General features: G+C 37.5%; 1 protein-coding gene across 5 annotated transcripts in view; it reads left to right on the top strand.

Moving 5' to 3' along the window:
- Positions 1-22,661, top strand: part of LOC143673742 (cytosolic carboxypeptidase 1) — a 262,732-nt gene that overhangs the window by 202,889 nt on the left and 37,182 nt on the right. For all 5 annotated transcript variants that reach the window (XR_013170577.1, XM_077148653.1, XM_077148656.1 and 2 more), the window contains exon 23: positions 7,767-7,898. Coding sequence is in view for 4 of the 5 variants with exons in the window: in XM_077148653.1 (XP_077004768.1) it covers positions 7,767-7,898 (132 nt within the window). In the remaining variant the exon portion in view is untranslated. The remainder of the gene's footprint in view (positions 1-7,766; positions 7,899-22,661) is intronic.

Genomic DNA, 22,661 nt, shown 5'->3' on the forward strand with positions numbered 1-22,661 from the left:
ATGAGGACATTTCATAGGATTAGGTCATGATCACGTCAGCTACATCCACAGCTGATTCCATTTGTAATCAGCCAAAGGGGAGTGTCTTCTGCAATTAGTGATGCTAAATCCAATCATGGGGAGCCTTTTAAGGAGGACTCAGAGGAGACAGGTTGCATTCCTGCTTTGGCTGGTGAGCCTCTCCTGTGGAGTTCATCCAGGCCATCCATTGGAGTCATCAGCTTCGCAGCCTGCCCTGTGGATTTTGGACTCTGCATTCCTACGGTCACGTGAGACACTTTCATAAATTTTATATTTGCAAGTGTTCCCTGTTGATTCTGTTTCTCTAGAGAACCCTAACTAATACATTAATAAAAAAAAAAAAAAAAAGAAAGAAAAGTCAAAAAAAAAAGTGATTTCTTTAAAATGTCATTCTGTTATGAGTTGCTTGTGTTTTAATTTTAGTGTCAAAGTGATACAGTGTATTCAAATTCTTACATCATTAGGTTTAAGTTTTATAATTCTCTTAAGCCCTTTACTTTTCTTTTTTTGCTTATGAATATTAATAACTCCTGCTTACAGGTCTTAGGTATTTAACTTTCACCATTTGAACATTATGTATTTTCCAAAATCTTAAATTCTCAAACCAGTAGATTCATTGTTTCTGATCTCTTTAGTCAGTTTTCCAACTGTTCAATCCCCATTACACCCATAGGAAATGTAGTATAGGCATGGTATGATGCTATACTGGACTATATGTACATTTCTTCTATTTTCAACAGTTTTTGTTTAGACTGTACCCAATATATAAATTTAAATTATTTAACCTTCCTTTGGAGACAATAGAACAATTTTGCAGAGGAGTAAAATTTATATGTAAGCCTATCATATATTTTTCATTTTTAAAATGATGCTATTAAGAATTAAATTTGGAGACTTCCTGGAAGATGGCGGCTTAGTAAGACGCGCGGATCTTAGTTTCTTCTCCAGGACACCTACTAGGGGAGTAGAAACGATACAGAAAGCGCCCAAAGCCACAACAGAGATAAAAAAGACAGCGTACCCCATCCTGGAACGGCTGGCTGGCTGAGAGAAGCAGCTCGGGTGAGATCGCCGAGGCGCGCGGGCCTTACCGGGCAGGGTGGCAAGCGGCCGGAGTTACTCCCTTCCCCCTTCCCGGGCCGGCTGGGAGAATTGGAGAGGTGGTCCCCTGAAACCAAGGCGGCTGGCACCCACACCACGCGCAGCCCCCGGAGCAACTGAGAGAATTGGATCGGAAACCCCCAGGCTGCGGAGAACGGTGACGGGTGCGGGAGGCCCCTTCCAAACCCGTGACTCCCGGGAAACGTGCACTCTCTCGGGCGGGCCGCTGCTGCTGGCGCCCTCCCGCCACGCTTGTCGCCCAGGGCCGACTAGGAAATTCGGACGGGCTCTTTCCCTGGCTGCGGCGAACAGCAACCCTCCCTGCGCTCGGACCCCGGGCCGGCTCAAGCCGCTTCGGCTAGCGAACCCCCAGGACGGCGAGAGTTTTCCAAAGTTTAAGGTCCCACAGCACCTTTTACTGGTGGGACCCGCAGACAAACGTGTGCCACGAGTGCCACCTACTGGGCAGGATAAGAAAAACAGAACCCAGAGATTTCACAGAAAAATCTTCCAAACTTTTGGATCCAATACCCAGGGAAATCTGTCTAAATGCGCAGACGCCAACAGAAGATAACGGATCACGCTCAAATAATTGAAAATATGGCCCAGTCAAAGGAAGAAACCAATAGTTCAAATGAGATACAGGAGCTGAGACAACTAATGCTAAATATACGAACAGAAATGGAAAACCTCTTCAAAAACGAAATCGATAAATTGAGGGAGGACATGAAGAAGACATGGGCTGAACATAAAGAAGAAATAGAAAAACTGAAAAAGCAAATCACAGAACTTATGGAAGTGAAGGACAAAGTAGAAAAGATAGAAAAAACAATGGATACCTACAATGATAGATTCAAAGAGACAGAAGATAGAATTAGTGATTTGGAGGATGGAACATCTGAATTCCAAAAAGAAACAGAAACTATCGAGAAAAGAATGGAAAAATTTGAACAGGGTATCAGGGAACTCAAGGACAATATGAAGCGCACAAATATACGTGTTGTGGGTGTCCCAGAAGGAGAAGAGAAGGGAAAAGGAGGAGAAAAACTAATGGAAGAAATTTTCACTGAAAATTTCCCGACTCTTATGAAAGACCTAAAATTACAGATCCAAGAAGTGCAGCGCACCCCAAAGAGATTAGACCCAAATAGGCGTTCTCCAAGACACTTACTAGTTAGAATGTCAGAGGTCAAAGAGAAAGAGAGGATCTTGAAAGCAGCAAGAGAAAAACAATCCATCACATACAAGGGAAACCCAATAAGACTATGTGTAGATTTCTCAGCAGAAACCATGGAGGCTAGAAGACAGTGGGATGATATATTTCAATTACTAAAAGAGAAAAACTGCCAACCAAGACTCCTATATCCAGCAAAATTGTCCTTCAAAAATGAGGGAGAAATTAAAACATTCTCAGACAAAAAGTCACTGAGAGAATTTGTGACCAAGAGACCAGCTCTGCAAGAAATACTAAAGGGAGCACTAGAGTCAGAACCAAAAAGACAGAAGAGAGAGGTATGGAGAAGAGTGTAGAAAGAAGGAAAGTCAGATATGATATATATATAATACAAAAGGCAAAATGGCAGAGGAAAATATTATCCAAACAGTAATAACACTAAATGTTAATGGACTGAATTCCCCAATCAAAAGACATAGATTGGCAGAATGGATTAAAAAACAGGATCCTTCTATATGCTGTCTACAGGAAACACATCTTAGACCCAAAGATAAACATAGGTTGAAAGTGAAAGGTTGGGAAAAGATATTTCATGCAAATAACAACCAGAAAATAGCAGGAGTGGCTATACTAATATCCAACAAGTTAGACTTCAAATGTAAAATAGTTAAAAGAGACAAAGAAGGACAGTATATACTAATAAAAGGAACAATTAAACAAGAAGACATAACAATCATAAATATTTATGCACCGAACCAGAGTGCCCCAAAATACGTGAGGAATACACTGCAAACACTGAAAAGGGAAATAGACACAAATACCATAATAGTTGGAGACTTCAATTCCCCACTCTCATCAATGGACAGAACATCTAGACAGAGGATCAATAAAGAAATAGAGAATCTGAATATTACCATAAATGAGCTAGACTTAACAGACATTTATTGGACATTACATCCCACAACAGCAGGATACACCTTTTTCTCAAGTGCTCATGGATCATTCTCAAAGATAGACCATATGCTGGGTCACAAAGCAAGTCTTAACAAATTTAAAAAGATTGAAATCATACACAACACTTTCTCGGATCATAAAGGAATGAAGTTGGAAATCAATAATAGGCAGAATGCCAGAAAATTCACAAATACCTAGAGGCTCAACAAAACACTCTTAAACAACGAGTGGGTCAAAGAAGAAATTGCAAGAGAAATTAGTAAATTACTCGAGGCAAATGAAAATGAAAACACAACATATCAAAACTTATGGGATGCAGCAAAGGCAGTGCTAAGAGGGAAATTTATTGCCCTAAATGCCTATATCAGAAAAGAAGAAAAGGCAAAAATGCAGGAATTAACTGTTCAATTGGAAGAACTGGAGAAAGAACAGCAAACTAATCCCAAAGCAAGCAAAAGGAAAGAAATAACAAAGATCAGAGCAGAAATAAATGAAATTGAAAATATGAAAACAGTAGAGAAAATCAATAAGACCAGAAGTTGGTTCTATGAGAAAATCAATAAGATTGATGGGCCCCTATCAAGACTGACAAAAAGAAGAAGAGAGAGGATGCAAATAAATAAGATCAGAAATGCAAGAGGAGACATAACTACTGACCTCACAGAAATAAAGGAGGTAATAACAGGATACTATGAACAACTTTACGCTAATAAATACAACAATTTAGAGGAAATGGACGGGTTCCTGGAAAGACATGAACAACCAACTTTGACTCAAGAAGACATAGATGACCTCAACAAACCAATCACAAGTAAAGAAATTAAATTAGTCATTCAAAAGCTTCCTAAAAAGAAAAGTCCAGGACCAGATGGCTTCACATGTGAATTCTACCAAACGTTCCAGAAAGAATTAGTACCAATTCTCTTCAAACTCTTCAAAAAAATCGAAGCGAAGGGAAAACTACCTAATTCATTCTATGAAGCCAACATCACCCTCATACCAAAACCAGGCAAAGATATTACAAAAAAAGAAAACTACAGACCAATCTCTCTAATGAATACAGATGCAAAAATCCTCAATAAAATTCTAGCAAATCGTATCCAACAACACATTAAAAGAATTATACATCATGACCAAGTAGGATTCATCCCAGGTATGCAAGGATGGTTCAACATAAGAAAATCAATTAATGTAATACACCATATCAACAAATCAAAGCAGAAAAATCACATGATCATCTCAATTGATGCAGAGAAGGCATTCGACAAGATTCAACATCCTTTCCTGTTGAAAACACTTCAAAAGATAGGAATACAAGGGAACTTCCTTAAAATGATAGAGGGAATATATGAAAAACCCACAGCTAATATCATCCTCAATGGGGAAAAATTGAAAACTTTCCCCCTAAGATCAGGAACAAGACAAGGATGTCCACTATCACCACTATTATTCAACATTGTGTTGGAGGTTCTAGCCAGAGCAATTAGAAAAGAAAAAGAAATACAAGGCATCAAAATTGGAAAGGAAGAAGTAAAACTATCACTGTTTGCAGACGATATGATACTATACGTCGAAAACCCGGAAAAATCCACAACAAAACTACTAGAGCTAATAAATGAGTACAGCAAAGTAGCAGGTTACAAGATCAACATTCAAAAATCTGTAGCATTTCTATACACTAGTAATGAACAAGCTGAGGGGGAAATCAAGAAACGAATCCCATTTACAATTGCAACTAAAAGAATAAAATACCTAGGAATAAATTTAACTAAAGAGACAAAAAACCTATATAAAGAAAACTACAAAAAACTGCTAAAAGAAATCACAGAAGACCTAAATAGATGGAAGGGCATACCGTGTTCATGGATTGGAAGACTAAATATAGTTAAGATGTCAATCCTACCTAAATTGATTTACAGATTCAATGCAATACCAATCAAAATCCCAACAACTTATTTTTCAGAAATAGAAAAACCAATAAGCAAATTTATCTGGAAGGGCAGGGTGCCCCGAATTGCTAAAAACATCTTGAGGAAAACAAACGAAGCTGGAGGTCTCGCGCTGCCTGACTTTAAGGCATATTATGAAGCCACAGTGGTCAAAACAGCATGGTATTGGCATAAAGATAGATATATCGACCAATGGAATCGAATAGAGTGCTCAGATATAGACCCTCTCATCTATGGACATTTGATCTTTGATAAGGCAGTCAAGCCAACTCACCTGGGACAGAACAGTCTCTTCAATAAATGGTGCCTAGAGAACTGGATATCCATATGCAAAAGAATGAAAGAAGACCCATCTCTCACACCCTATACAAAAGTTAACTCAAAACGGATCAAAGATCTAAACATTAGGTCTAAGACCATAAAACAGTTAGAGGAAAATGTTGGGAGATATCTTATGGATCTTACAACTGGAGGCGGTTTTATGGACCTTAAACCTAAAGCAAGAGCACTGAAGAAGGAAATAAATAAATGGGAACTCCTCAAAATTAAACACTTTTGTGCATCAAAGAACTTCATCAAGAAAGTAGAAAGACAGCCTTCACAATGGGAGACAATATTTGGAAATGATATATCAGATAAAGGTCTAGTATCCAGAATTTATAAAGAGATTGTTCATCTCAACAACAAAAAGACAGCCAACCCAATTACAAAATGGGAAAAAGACTTGAACAGACACCTCTCAGAAGAGGAAATACGGATGGCCAAGAGGCACATGAAGAGATGCTCAATGTCCCTGGCCATTAGAGAAATGCAAATCAAAACCACAATGAGATATCATCTCACACCCACCAGAATGGCCATTATCAACAAAACAGAAAATGACAAGTGCTGGAGAGGATGCGGAGAAAGAGGCACACTTATCCACTGTTGGTGGGAATGTCAAAGGGTGCAACCACTGTGGAAGGCAGTTTGGCCGTTCCTCAAAAAGCTGAATATAGAATTGCCATACGACCCAGCAATACCATTGCTAGGTATCTACTCAAAGGACTTAAGGGCAAAGACACAAACGGACATTTGCACACCAATGTTTATAGCAGCATTATTTACAATTGCAAAGAGATGGAAACAGCCAAAATCTCCATCAACAGAAGAGTGGCTAAACAAACTGTGGTATATACATACGATGGAATATTATGCAGCTTTAAGACAAGATAAACTTATGAACCATGTAATAACATGGATGGACCTAGAGAATATTATGCTGAGTGAATCCAGCCAAAAACTAAAGGACAAATACTGTATGGTCCCACTGATGTGAACGGACATTCGAGAATAAACTTGAAATATGTCATTGGTAACAGAGTTCAGCAGAAGTTAGAAACAGGGTAAGACAATGGGTAATTGAAGCTGAAGGGATACAGACTGTGCAACAGGACTAGATACAAAAACTCAAAAATGGACAGCACAATAATACCTAATTGTAAAGTAATCATGTTAAAACACTGAATGAAGCTGCATCTGAACTATAGGTTTTTGTTTTGTTTTGTTTTGATTTTACTATTATTACTTTTATTTTTTTCTCTATATTAACATTCTATATCTTTTTCGGTTATGTTGCTAGTTCTTCTAAACCAATGCAAATGTACTAAGAAATGATGATCATGCATCTATGTGATGATGTTAAGAATTAATGATTGCATATGTAGAATGGTATGATCTCTAAATGTTGGGTTAATTTCTTTTTTTCCGTTAATTAAAAAAAAAAAAAAGAGAGAAGGGATAATTGGAGCTGAAGGGATACAGACTGTACAACGGGACTGGATATAAAAACTCAGAAATGGACAGCACAATACTACCCAATTGTAATGCAATTATGTTAAAACACTGAATGAAGCTGCATGTGAGGTATAGGTTTTTTGTTTTTGTTTTTTTTGTTTTTTTTTTCTTTCTATTATTGTTTTAGTTCTTATTCTGTTGTCTTTTTATTTCTTTTTCTAAATCGATGCAAATGTACTAAGAAATGATGAATATGCAACTATGTGATGTTATTAAGAATTACTGATTGTACATGTAGATTGGAATGATTTCTAATTGTTTTGTTAATTCTTTTTTTAATTAATAAAAAAAAGAAAAAAAATATTTTAATTTTGATAAAAAAAAAAAAAGAATTAAATTTAAACCATGTCCTTTTTAAAGTAGGTCTTCATAAATGCATTTTCATGTACTTTTAAATTAGATAAATACTTTAACAGCCCTTTAAGCTTTGGTGGCTGCAGTTTTAAAATATAATTGAATTTCTTATTTTTTAAATGATGAATAGAAAGATTGGAACTTGTGGCCTGATGCAGGACCTTCAAAGGATTTGACAGTTCTAGAATTACTCATGGATTCTTTCCAAAACTAGGTATTATGACTTTTATTAGTTCTGTTTGTTAAGCAGTAACTCTGTTACAATAAAAGGACCAAGGAATGCATACCTGTCTGTTGGCTTGATGATAACTGACTTTATCTGGTAGCATATAAATATGAAGGTTGTAATTTTTTAAATATGTTGCTATCTTTTCAAGGTTTATTGTGATTATCATGGCCACTCCCGGAAGAAGAATGTATTTATGTATGGCTGCAGCATCAAAGACACAGTGTGGCATACCACTGACAGTGCAGCTTCGTGTGATGTAGTGGAAGATACAGGATACAGGGTAATTATTGCACATGATCCTGAGTTTTTGAAGTTTACATGCACATAAAACTACAGAAAATAATTTAACATTTGCAAACCACATTTGCTTTTCATATTTAGATTTTTTGTATATGTGGAATTTATTTTTGTATGAGAAATGGGAATCTAATTTTATTTTTCCATCTGTATTATCAGTTGTCTCAGCATAATGTATTACATGGTAATCCTTCCTCTGCAGATTTTATTAAGTTATCCTGACTACATATCATGCTTCCATATGTATGGGTCTGTTTTGAGACTCTATATTACAGTCACTCTTTTGCCTCTATCTCTGCATACCACATTGTTGTAATTACTGTAGGTAAGTATTGCTACTTGCACTGCAAAGTTTCCTTTTTCTTTAAAAATTGCCTTGGCTCCTTTTTTCTATTATTCTTCCTTGTGAAATTTAGAATCAGTTTATTGATAAACTTTGTTGGGATTTGGATCAGAATTGCCATTGAATATAAATTAATTATAAAGAATTATTATATTATATAGCATTGTTCTCTGTGATCATTGCTGTCTTCAGTTGGATCTTTTGCATCTTCAGTAAAGTTTTAATATTTCTCCAATAGTTCTCTTAATTTTTTTTTATTTATACCCACTATTTTCTGAAATTTGTTACAATTCGAAATGGGATATATTTTCTGCCTATCTGACCACCTCCTCCACTATCCCCCTCACCGATTCCCCTCCTACACCTGGCAAATTGACTGTTGATTGTACAGAAAATCTGCTGACTGTTTTCAGGATAAGTTTCTGCAGTTTTTCAGATCCTTCTACAAAGAATTAAAATCAGAATGGCATTTAATTTCTTGACAGCAGCACTTGAAGCAAAAACTTTAGAGGAGCAATGCCTTCACAATTAACTGGATTTCCAATCTATAAATTCTGTTTCCATCGTATCAATCAATTTAATCTGAGGATAGGAAAAAGATTCTTGGACACTGAAATGAAAGCCTCAAATAATTTAGGTCCCACATAGTCGTTTTCTGAAAGGTACTGGAAGAGAGGTTTCACCAAACAAACAAACAAACAAAAAGACTGCTCTGAGAAAGAGGAAGGCATTGGAAATTAAATCCAAGAGAACCAAAGCCCAGAATGAAGGGGAAAGAAGAGCCTAAGAATGCATGTGAAATGCCCAATATGTCAGCAGACAACATATGTTACTGCCGCACCACCTTCAGAAAACCCAGTCTTACCTAGTTTACGTTAAATGAAGAAACAGTAAATTAGTTGAGCTCAAGGATATAGGAGGGAAAATTTAGTTTGGCCCAGATAAACGTGTAAGAAAGTAAGAATAGTGAGATTTCCAGGTAATGGGAGAAAGCTAGACAGAAGAGCAGATGCAAAGAGCCTTTATACGTGGTGTTCTTTGTTTGGGACACTGCCACCACCATTACTGTACCTCGTCATCCTTGTTTACCATTTTTCACTTCAGTCACCAGTTCTCAGGGAATTTCTTACACAATGCCCCGAGATGAGATCAGAGTACATTCTGCAACTTCTCTTCTTCAGAACACAATTATAATTTTAACTTTTTGGGTGCTTTTATTTGATATGGTTCTCTTTATTCTAGATAATAAGTTCCACTTGGCTAGCAAGTATGTGTTTGCTGACTTTTGTGAACACTGCTACTTTGCAGCATGATACCTTATTTAACACAAGTGCTCTGTAGATATTTGGAAGATGGATGGATAGATTAAAAGCAGATAGGTGGAAAGATAAAAATACAATGCATATTTTACCACTATAAAAGATTAATCATATATCTTTTTTGCAAGTTTTTCATTTCATTAATTCTCTAGTCCAAAATTTATTTTATTACTTCTCTGGATTTTGTTGTAGAAGTAAATGTAAGATCATGCTACACATTAGAGAAATGAACTGCTGTAGTTTTTTCTAAAATGCATTTCTCAAATTTTAATAGATGTTTCATACCTCCCTTCCAATCAGGAGTTTTATTGCCAGGTAAGACTACATAATTGCATTGGACAATATTAATCTCATTTCTTATCTCTAGAACTTCTCAGAATCTTCACATTTCTGTGGTTGTTGGCATGTGTTTGTGTTGGGAGCAGGATAGGGTAGGATATAGTGTTTCTTACAGTTTTATGGCCATGTGTGTTACTTTCCTATAGTTGCTGTAACAAATTACCACAAACGTAGTAACTTAAAAAAACTCAAATTTATTACCTTGTGATTTTGTAGATCAGAGTCACTGAATTAAAATCAAGATGTCAGCATAGCTGCACCCCTTTGGGAGGCTTTAGGAAAAGAATTGTTTCCTGGCCTTTTTGCAGCTTCCAGATGCTGCCCTCATTCCTTGCCCTGTGGACCCCTTCCATCATTCTAACCTTCTCTTCTGTCATCACATCACCTTTTCTTTTGCCTCCCACTTTCATTCTAAGGCCTCTTTTGATTACTTTGGAACTGCCGTGATAATCTAGAATAATCTTCCCATCTCAAAATCCTTAAATTAATCACATCTTCAAAGTCCCTTTTGCCATGTAGGGTAGCATATTCACAGAAAGCAGGGATTAAGAATCTGTGGTGGGGTGGGCCATGGTGGCTCAGCAGGCAAGAACACTTGCCTGCCATGCCAGAGGACCTGGGTTCAATTCCTGGTGCCTGCCCATGTAAAAAATTAAAAAAAAAAAAAAAAGAATCTGTGGTGGATCATTATTCTGCCTACCATGCCCTGGAACCCTTTTTTGCAGATGGTTTGGAAATGATGGATTAATATACTTAAATTGCTGTATTTCTGATGGTAACTATGTATACTATTAATCCTTTTAGTGCAAATGTTTCTGTTTTAGGGAAAAATATCTTTAAATTTCAGCACACAGATTGAAGTGCTTTTTACAGAACAGCTGATCAGTGTTCTTCAAAAGCATCAAGATTGTTAAAGATAAGAAAAGACTCAAAAAGTGTTCCTCAGACTCCAGAAGGCTAAGGAGAAATAGTAATTAAATGCAATGTGAGATTCTGGATAGGATTCTGAAATAGAAAAACAACATTAGTAGGAAAAACTAGTGAAATTAGATTATAAGTACCTGTAAGGCTAAAATTAGTTAAAAACAAAATGTTTACTCTGCCTAATACCAAATCCAGTTAAAGACATCTCCCACCAAAATAAAATTACAACCAGTATACTTCTCAGTATAGATGCAAAAATTCTTAACAAAATACTAGCAAACCATCCCAAGAGCGTATTAAAAGGATTATATGACATAACCATGTGGGATTTATCTCAGGTATGCAGTGGTGGTTCAAAATAAGAAAATCAAGCATTGTAATGCACCACAGTAGTAGAATGAATGGGAAAACGCATAATGATGTTGCATCAAGTTAATATGGAAAAACTTTTGACAAAATGTGTTACTCTTTCTTGATAAAACCACTTAGAAAACTAGAACTAGAAGAGAACTTTCTCAACATTATAAAAGACATATATGAAGAATCCACAGCTAACATTTGACTCAACAGTGAATTACTGAATGCTTTCCTCCCAAGATCAGGAACAAGACAAGGATGCCTCCTGTCACCACTACTACTCAACATTATACTGGAAGTTCTAACCAGAGCAATTAGGCAAGAAAAAGAAATAAGAGACATCCAGATTAGAAGAACTGAAACAACTTTCACTGTTTGCAGATGACATAATCCTATATGTTGAAAATCCTGAAGTTTCTACAAAAATAAATGGTGTTTTTATATATCAGCAATGAGCAATCTGAAAAGTAAATCTATAATTCCATTTACAATAGCAACAAAAGGAAAAAATTTAACAAAGTATATATACTTTCTCAGAACATAATGGAATGAAATTGGGAATAATTAACAGACAGAGGGCCAGAAAATTCACAAATACATGTAGGCTAAACAACACACTCTTAAACTACCAGTAGGTAAAGGAAGAAAGTACAAGAGAAATCAGTAAATATCTTGAGGCAAATGAAAATGAAAACACAACTTATCAAAATTTATGGGAGCAGCAAAGATAGTACTGAGAGTGAAAATTATTGTTTTAGATGCCTATATTAAAAAAGAAGAAAGAGTGAAAATCAAAGAATTAGCTGTTCAAGTGGAAGAACTAGAGAAAGAACAGCAAACTAACACCAAAGCATACAAAAGAAAAGAAATAACAAAGATTAGAGCAGAAATAAATGTAATTGAGAATGTGAAAATGATTGAGAAAATCAACAAAACCAGAAATTGGTTCTTTGAGAAAATCAGTAAAATCAATGGACCCTTAGCTGGGCTGGCAAAAAAAAAGGATGTAAATAAATCAGAAGTATAAGAGGGGGTATCACCACTGACCCCACAGAAAAAAAGGATACTATGAGTAACTATATTCTAATAAAGTGGACAACATAGATGAAATGGAAAGCTTCCTAGAAAGGCATTGTTCTAGTTTGCTACCTGCCGGAATGCCATATACCAGAAACAGAATGGCTTTTAAAAAAGGAAATTTAATAAGTTGGTAGTTTACAGTTCTAAGACCGAGATAATTTCCCAATTAAAGCAAGTCTATAGAAATGTCCAATCTAAGGCATCCAGGGAGAGATACCTTGGTTCAAGAAAGCCGATAAAGTTCAGGGTTTCTCTCTCAAGTGAAAGGGCACATGGCAAATGCAGTCATGGTTTCTCTCTCATCTGAAAGGCACATGGTGATCACGGTCAGGGTTTTCTCTCTCATCTGTAAGGGCACGTGGCTAATATGGTGACATCTGGTAGCTTCCTCCCCTGACTTCCTGTTTCATGAAGCTCCCTGGAAGGCATTTTCCTTCTTCATCTCCAAAGGTTGCTGGCTGGTGGGCTCTGCTTCTCCTGGCTATGTCATTCTGCTCTGCTCTCTCTGAATCTCCCACTTTCTCCAAAATGTTTCCTCTTTTATAGGATTCCAGCAAACTTATCAAGACCCACACAAATGGGTGGAGACATGCCTCCACTTAATCCAGTTTAATAACCACCCTTGATTAAATCACACCTCCAGGGAGATGATCTGATTACAGTTACAAACTTGCAGCATTGAATAGGGATTAGAAGAAATGGCTGCCTTTACAGAATGGGATTAGGATTAAAACATGGCTGTTCTAGGGTGCATACATCATTTCAAACCAGCACAGGCATGAACAAACAAGAATGACTTGACAAGAAATGGATGACCTCAAGAAACTAATGACGAGTGAAAAGATTGAATCAATCATCAAGTGGCTCTGAAAAATGAAAAATCTGGAACCGGATGATTTCACATGTGAATTCTACCAAGCATTCAAGAAAGAATTAGTAATACTCCTGTTCAAACTGTTCAAAAACATTGAAAAGGAGAGAAAGCTACCCTAATTATTCTGTGAAGCCAACATCACCCTAATACCAAAGCCAGATAAAGATACTGCAAGAAAAAATTCCAGCCCAATCTCTTTAATGAACATAGATGCAAAAATCCTCATGAAAATGCTTGCAAATAGAATCCAGCAGCACATTAAAAGAATTATACTCCATGACCAAGTAGGATTTGTTCCAGGTATGCAAGACTGATTCAACACAAGAAAATCAATTTATGTAATACACCATATCAATGAATCAAAGCAAAAAAAAAGCCTACATGATTATCTCAATTGATGCAGAAAAGGCCTTTGACAAAATTCAACATCTTTTCTTGATGAAAACACCTCAAAGGATAGGAATAGAAGAGAACTTCCTCAGCATGATAAAGGGAATATATGAAAAACCCACAGCTAACATCATCATCAATGGGGAAGGATTGAAAGCATTCCCTCTAAGATCAGAAACAAGGAAAGGATACCCACTGTTACCACTATTACTCAATATAATGCTGGAAGTTCTAGCCAGAACAATTAGACAAGGAAAAGAAATAAAAGCCATCAGAATTAGAAAGAAAGAAGTTGAATTCTTACCGTTTGCTGATGATATGAGAATATATGTTGAAAATCCAGAGGAATCTACAGCAGAGCTACTAGAGCTCATAAATGAGTATGGCAAAGTGGCAAGATACGAAATCCATACCACAAAGTCAGTAGTGTTCCTATTCACTAGTAACGAGCAATCTGAGGAGGAAAAAAAGAAAAGAAATTCCATTTACAATAGCAACAAAAAGAAGCGAATTTTAGGAATAAATTTAACCAAGAATACAACAGACCTATACACAAAAAACTACAAGAAATTGCTAAAATAATTCATGGAAGGCCACACTGTGTTCATAGAATTGAAAGACTAAATATAATCAAGATGTCAATTCTACCCAAACTGACTTATCAATTCAATGCAATACCTATTGAAATTCCAGCAAGTTACTTTGCAGAAATAGAAAAACCAATAACTAAATTTATTTGGAAGGGCATAGTGCCCTGAATAGCTATAACTATCTTGAGAAAGAAAAATGAATAGGAGCTGTTATACTACCTCACTTTTAAAGCATATTACAAAGTTAAATGGTTAAAACAACATGGTATTGTCATGAAGATGGATATACTGACCAATGGAATCAGATTGGGTGTTCAGAAATAGGCCTTCTCATCTATGGACAATTGATCTTTGATAAGGCAGTCAAGCCAACCCGCCTGGGACAGAGCAGCTTCTTCAGTAAACAGTATATGGAGAACTGGATATCCATATGCAATAGAATGAAAGAGAATCCATATCTGACACTCTACAAAAATTAACTGAAAATGAATCAAAGACCTATACATTAGAGTTAAGACCATAAAACTTTTAGAAGAAAATGTACGGAAATATCTTATAAATCTTGTCATAGATGGTGGTTTCCTAAACTTTACACCCAAAGCATGATCAATGAAAAAAAGAATTAGATATTTGGGACCTCCTGAAAATTAAGCACTTTTGCGCATCAAAGAATTTTGCCAGGAAAGTAAAAAAGGCAGCCTGCTCAATGGGAGACAGTATTTGGAAACCACATATCAGATAAGGGTTTAATATCCAGAAAATTTAAAGAGATTTTAGAACTCAACAACAAAAAGACAAGCTATCTAATTAAAAAGTGGGCAAAAGACATGAACAGACACTTTTCAGAAGAGGAAATGCAAACAGCTAAAAGGCACATGAAAAGATGTTCAAATTCATTGGCTATTAGAGAAATGCAAATCAAAACCACAATGAGGTACTACCTCATACCCACTAGAATCACCATTATCAAAAAAGCAGAAAACACAAGTGCTATTGAGGATGTGAAGAAGGAGGCACACTTATCTGCTATTGTGCAAAAAGGTGCAACCAGGGTGGGCCACAGTGGCTCAGCAGGTAAGAATACTTGCCTGCCAAGCCCGAGGACCCGGGTTCGATTCCCGGTGCCTGCCCATGTTAAAAAAAAAAAAAAAGGTACAACCACTCTGGAAGGCAGTTTGGTTATTCCTCAGGATGCTAAGTATAGAATTGCCATATGATATAGCAATCCCATTACTAAATATATATTCAGAAGATTGGAAGGCAAGGACACAAATGGACATTCACACACTAATGTTTACAGCAGCAGCATTCACAATTGCCAAGGGATGGAAACAACCTAAATGTCTGTCCATCAGTGGACAAGTGGCTAAACAAACTTGGTGTATACATATTACACATATGTAATATAAATATTACACAACTGTAAGACAGAATAAAATCATGAAGCATATAGCAACATGGATGAACCTTGAGGACATGATGCTGAGTGAAATTAGCCAGAGACAAAAAGACACATACTGTATGTTCTCACTAATATGACCTAACATTAATGAATGAGCTTTGAGAGTTAAAGTTAAGAACGCAGGTTATCAGGAGAAAGAAAGAGGTTAGAGATTGGGCATTTGGTGCTGAAGGAATGCAGAATGTGCAGCAGAACTGATTGTAAAAATTCATAAATGGATAGCAGAATACTATCTGATGGTAGCACAGTAATTTAAGTGAATTACTGTGAAGCTGAATGTGAGTATGGTTGAGGGAGAAGGGATTGGGGCACGTATGACACCAGAAAGAAAGGGGATAAAGCCTTGGTGTAATTTAAGAATGTCTAGAGTGGATAGTGGTGATGATTAAATGTACAAATATCAAAACATTTTTGCATGAGGGAGAACAAGTGACTATTAACATTGTAAGGTGTGAAAAATGGGATGATATACAGGAAAAAATACAATCAGTGCAAGCCAGGATCTGTAGTTGATAGTAACATTGTAATATGCTTCCACTGAATGTAACAAAGGCATTGTCAACAAGTGGGGTATAATATCGGAGAGGGTACAGACTCATTGTGGAAGAAAAGGAAATGTCTTCATATAGATTAGGGTGATGAAGACATGTCTGTTAGGTTGAATTGTATGATGTGCAAAAAAAAGCCTTTAAAAATTAACAGAGAGACAAATGCTGGAGAAAATGTGGGGAAAGGTTACACCTTTACACTGTTAGTAGGAAAGATGAAAGGTGCAGCCCCTCTGAAGGGCAGTGTGGTGTAGTTCCACAGGAGGCTAGAGGTGGGGTTGTTGCATGATCCTGCAATCCCATTGCTAGGTATATACCCGGAGAAACTGCATGTGGGGACACGAATGGATGTTTGCAGAATAGTGTTTATGGCAGCGGTGTTCACAATTCAAGATGGATGGAGGTGACCTAAAGGTACAATGACTGAGGAATAGAAGGGGGAGCTGTCGTGAATGCGTACAACGGATTACTGAGTGGCTGCAAGAAGGAATGAAGTTGTGAGGCTTGCAACTGGGTGAATAAACCTTGAGGACAGTGTGTTGAATAAAGTGTCCGAAAGAAAAAAACAAATATTATGTGCCTCATTCATATGGATGAGCTATAATACACAAACTTGGAGAATTGAAGTTGAGAGCATGGGATATCAGGTTCTTGCCTAATGTAACAGTTCCTAGATTGTAAGCTCTTATAGCAGTCATATCTATTCAGGAGTTGTAACTGTTATTTCTAATTCTGAGATACTGAGCTATTCGTGTATAACCTGGTCATTCCCAGAAACTTTGGGTATTTTTGTGACACCTGAGACTCAAGAGTTAGAGCTCTGATGCTGTGGAAGTCAGCAGTACCCCCCTATACAGCAGTTGTTAAAAAAGTTGAAAAAGTGATCAGACTTTGACCAGAAATATTAATGAGGCTGATCTGGATAGGACTAAGGTAAATCAGGGTAAGGGATGATATGATCCATATTTTAAAACTTGAGCTTCTGTGTGAGACCAAAGGGAGAGCTATTTATTTGGTGCAAAATTTGTATTTTGGGTAGTGCATTATCTAACTTAACTTGTACGGTCAGTTTATTCAAACACCACAGTTACATGGAATCATGAATTGGGTGTGAGATCTCGTTGCTTTGTGCAGATTAGTATGATGCCCCGATACATCCCACAGTAATTTGGGCAAATAATAAAAAAGTATTTGCAAAGGTCCCTTGGGGGCTAGGGAGAAAGGAGGAAATATTCAACTTCCCCATCTGAGGAATTCCTGCTATTCTCGCCAGCAGTGGGACAATCAGTTCAATAGGCTGAGCCCTTGATCTTGGAGTTTGCCCCTATGAAACTTATTTCTGCAAAGGAGAAGCTAAGCGTACATATAATTATGCCTAAAAATCACCCCCCAGAGAACCTCTTTTGTTGAAGAAATGCGGCCTTTCTTTGTAAGCTCAGTTAGCAGGTTAACTCACTGATCTCCCTTTGTGGAACTTGATTCCCAGGGGTGTAAATCTCCATGGCATTGTGGGACAGAAGCTGGTTCTCAGCAGCATAGGATTGAGAAAGTCTTTTTGCCCAAAAGGGGGAAGAGAGAAATGAGACCAAGTAGAGTTCCAGTGGCTGAGAGATTTCAAGCAGAGTCGAGAGGTTATCCTTATGCATTCTGTAGATATCGCTTTTTAGTTTATTGTTTATTAGAAAGGCCAGAGAGAACTTCCTAAAACTGTTGAACTATATTCCAGTAATCTTACTTCCTGAAGGTGATTGTATAACTATATAGCTTTTACAGTGTGTCATGGGTCAGGTTCATGTGTCAACTTGCCCAAGTGGTGGTATCTGTTCGTCTGGTTGGGTAAGTGCTATCCTGTCTGTTGTGATGAGGACATTTCATAAAATTAAATCATGATCATGTCAGCTGATTCCATTTGTCATCAGCCAAGGGAAGTGTTTTCTACAAGGAGTGATGCTTAATCTAATCACTGGAAGCCTTTTAAGGAAGATTCAGAAGAGACAGTCTCTCTTCCTGCTCCGGCCAGCGAGCCTCTCCTGTGAAGTTTGTCCAGACCTTCCATCGGAATCATCAGCTTCACAGCCTGCCCTGCGGGTTTTGGACTCTGTGTTCCCGTGGTCACGTGAGACACTGTTATAAATTTTATATTTTTGAGTGTTCCCTGTTGATTCTGTTTCTCTAGAGAATCCTAACTGATACAGTGCCCAATCCGCCAGCAGCAGAGACCCACACTCAGCCCCTGATATGGCACCATTCTCCAAGGTGACCAGCCAGGTATAAGGAGGCAAGTTGATTACATTGGACCACTCCCTTCATGGAAGGGGCAGCAATTTGTTCTAACTGGAATAGACACATACTCTGGATATGGGTGTGCCTTTTTGCCTTCCCTGCACGTGATGCTTCTTCCAAAACTACCATCCACGGGCTTAGAGAATGCCTTAGCCACCGTCATGGTATTCCACACAGCATTGCTTCTGATCAAGGAACACACTTCACAGCAAATGAAGTGCAGGAATGGGCACATGCTCATGAAAGTCTGGTCATACCATGTTCTCCATCATCCAGAAGCAGCTGGATTGATAGAACAGTGGAATGGCCTTTTGAAAACTCAATTACGGTGCCAACTAGGTGGCAGTACCTTGCAGGGCTGGGGTAATGTTCTCCACGAAGCTGTACATATTCTGAACCAGCATCCACTGTATGGTGCTGTTTCTCATAGCCAGGATCCATGAAGTCCAGGAAAAAGGGGTGGAAGTGGAAGTGGTACCACTCACTGTTACCCCTAGTGATGCACTAGGAAAGTATTTGCTTCCTATCCCTCCGACCCTGACCTCTGCTGGTCTACAGGTTTTAGTTCCAAAAGGGGGTATGCTTCCACCCGGAGAAACAACAATGATTCCATTGAACTGAAATCTAAGACGGCCACGTGGTCAATTTGGGCTACTCCTGCCCCTGGATCAACAAGCCAAGAAGGGGATTACATTATTGTTTGGGGTGATTGACCCTAATTATCAGGGGGAAATAGGACTGCAACTACACAATGGAGGTAAAGAAGAGTTTTCTTGGAATATGGGAGATCCCCTAGGGCATCTTTTAGTACTAGCATGTCCTGGGATTAAAATCAATGAAAAACTACAACAACCCATCCCAGGCAGGACTACCAATGGGTCTGAAACTTCAGGAATGAAGGTTTGGGTCACCCCACCAGGCAAAGAACCATGGCTAGCTGAAGTGCTTGCTGAGGGTAAAGGGAACATGGAATGGGTAGTGGAAGAAGGTAGTGATAAATATGCACTTCAACCACATGATCAGTTACAGAAATGACAACTATAATGCTGTTTTGTTCCTGTTATACTATTTACATTGTAAGATATCAAGTTTAAGAATGACTATTACCCAAGGATTTGCACCCTATTTTGGAGAGGTTTAATGTGTTTCCAGTTATATGCAGGACACTTGAATTTTATTAGATGAAAGAAAAAAATGTGTGTTTTATTTGGAAATTAGGTATGGTTTAAGGTGATATATATAGCTGTCAAGTTGACAAGGGATGAACTGTCATTGTCAGGTTCATGTGTCATCTTGGCCAAATGGTGGTACCTGTTTGTGTGGTTGGGTAAGTACTGGCCTGTCTGTTGCGAAGAGGACATTTCATAGAATTAAATCATAATCATGACAGCTGCATCCACAGCTGATTCCATTTGTAATCAACCAAGGGGATTGTCTTCTGCAATGAGTGATGCTTAATCTAATCACTGGAAGCCTTTTAAGGAGGATTCAGAAGGGACAGGCCCTCTTCCTGCTTTGACCGGCAAGCCTCTCCTGTGGAGTTCGTCCAGACCCAACATCGGAATCACCAGCTTCACAGCCTGTCCTGTGGTTTTGGGCTCTGCATTCCCACAGTTACATGAGACAGTTCTATAAATATTGTATTTGTTGATTCTGTTTCTCTAGAGAACCCTAACTATTACACAGTGTAACTGCATGATTGTGAAAACCTTGTGTCTGGTGCTCCTTTTATCTAGGGTATGGATAGATGAGTAAAAACACAAAGACAAAAAATATATATAATGGGGGGGATAAAAGGCAAAAAACTTGGATAGTTTTTAATACCTACTAGTCAGTGAGACGAAGGAATAAGTGGTATGGGATATATGAGTTTTTCTTTTTAGTTTTTATTTCTTTTTCTGGAGTGATGCAAATGTTCTAAAAATGATGATGGTGATGAATACACAACTATATGCTGATATTATGAGCCATTGATTATATACTGTGGATGGACTGATGTAAGTGAAGATTTCTCATAAAGATACTGAAAAAAAAACCTAAGTATGTAAGGGACTTGTACTCAGAAAACCACACGTCATGGCTGAAAGAAAATTAAAAATAACTTCATTGAAGGAAGGCTATTTTGTGTTCATTGATTTGGAGACAATATTGGTGAAATGTTAATACTTCTCAAAATGATTTACAAACTCAATGCAACCCCAATGAAAACCCATTCTTTACAGAAATGGAAAAGTCAATCAACAAATTTATATGGAAGAGGAAGGGGCTTAAAATAGCAATAGCCATCTTGAAAAGTAGAATAAAGTTAGAGGACTAACATTTCCTGATTTCAAAACTTATTACACAGCAGCAGTCATTGAGTCAGCATAAGGTATGAACAGACATACAGAATAAAGAAATAGAGTTGTGTCTCTAGAAACGAATTTACACATCCTTGGCCAATTGACTTATAAAAAATATATATATTTTTAATTGTATAATATAACATATATACAAAGCAAAGAAAGAAAAAAGCAACAGCTTTCAAAGCACTCTTCAACAAGTAGTTACAGGACAGGTCCAAGTTTCTCATGGGCTACCATACCATCATCTCAAATTTCTCCTTCTAAGTGCTCTGAGATATTGGAGGCTAGAAGAAAAATATATATGTTTTTATCATCACAATGGACTATTTTTTTCTTTTTTGTGAGAAATAACATATATAAAAAACAAAAAATCTGAAAAGCACTGCACAACAATTAGTTGTAGAACAGATTTCACAGTTTGATAAGGGTTACAATTCCAGTTTTAGGTTTTTATTCTAGGTGCTCTAAGATACCAGAAACTAAAAGAAATATCAGTTTAGTGATCCAGCAGTCATCTTGGTTTGTTAAACCCTACCTTCTCTGTATAACTCCACCATCAACTTTCATCTTTCTGCCTCACACTTTAGGGGTAGTTGGGCTATGCCATTCTAACTTTTTCATGTTGAAAGGGGTTGTCAATAATATGGAGTAGGAAGATGGAACTAGCTGATGTTCTGGAGAGGTTGAGCCCTCTAGGTTTCAGGACTTATGTGGTCCAGGAATGCATCTAGAGGTTGTAGATTTCTGGAAAGTTACCCTAGTGCATGGAACCTTTGTAGAATTTTATATATTGTCCTAGGTATTCTTTAGGATTGGCTTAAATGGTTTTTGTTGTGGTTTGGCAAGTTATGATAGGTAGCAGTATCTAACTGAAGCTTGTGTAAGAGTGACCTGCAGAGTAGCCTCTCGACTCTATTTGAACTCATCTAGCCACTGATACTTTATTAATTACACTTCTTTTCCCCCTTTTGGTCAAGATGGAATTGTTGATCCCATGGTACCAGGCTGAGACTCATCCCTGGGAGTCATCTCCCATGCCTCCAGGGTGACTTCACCCCTGGATGTCATGTCCCTCGTAGGGGGGAAGCAATGATTTCACTTACAGAGTTGGGCTTAGAGAGAGTAAGGTCATATTTGAGCAACAAAAGAGGTCCTCCAGAATTAACTCTTAGCATACCTATAGGTGATCTAAGCTTCTCTGTACGTACATAAGCTTCACAAGAGTAAGCCTCATGATCAAGGGCTTGGCCTATTGATTTGGATGTCTCTAATATTCGACAGAGTATCAGGGGATTCCCTGATGGTGAAGTTTAATCCTTCCATATTTTTTCTCGCATCCTTCAAGGGACTTTGCCAATCCTTTTTGATTATCTGTGTAACATATTCTAGGATGTATCCAGGCATTACATTAAGTTATACAGGATTAAAGGTCCTCATTCTTATTCTGGGCTCCCTGTGTTTTAATTGCTCAAATGAGCTATCCAGCCAGGTTGAATTTGAGTACGTACTACAGAAAATTTAGATTTCAGAAAAACAAACCTTTCATTCTTTGGTGTCAAAAAGTAGGTGCAGTTCTAAAATACAGACAATGGGTTCCTTAATCCTGTGTTCTGAATTACCTTAATCCTCACCCAGTTGGTTTTGGTCTTAAATCTCTAAATACCAGTTTACAGATATGTAAAATAGCCTCCCATACTCCAGAAGTAATAACTAGCACCCTGGACTAAATGTGTCTGCTATAAGAACTTAAAGTATAGTCCCCTGTTTTCTTATAAGCATTTTCTAAAGGAGACCATACAATAATTGTTCTTCCATTTCTAGCTTATTTTGCACCACCAAATGACCCACAGGTTCACTCACATTGCTGCATACCTCACAACTTTGTTCCTTTT

Source organism: Tamandua tetradactyla, chromosome 2, assembly GCF_023851605.1.
Source record: "Tamandua tetradactyla isolate mTamTet1 chromosome 2, mTamTet1.pri, whole genome shotgun sequence".
Classification (NCBI taxonomy): Eukaryota; Metazoa; Chordata; class Mammalia; order Pilosa; family Myrmecophagidae; genus Tamandua; species Tamandua tetradactyla.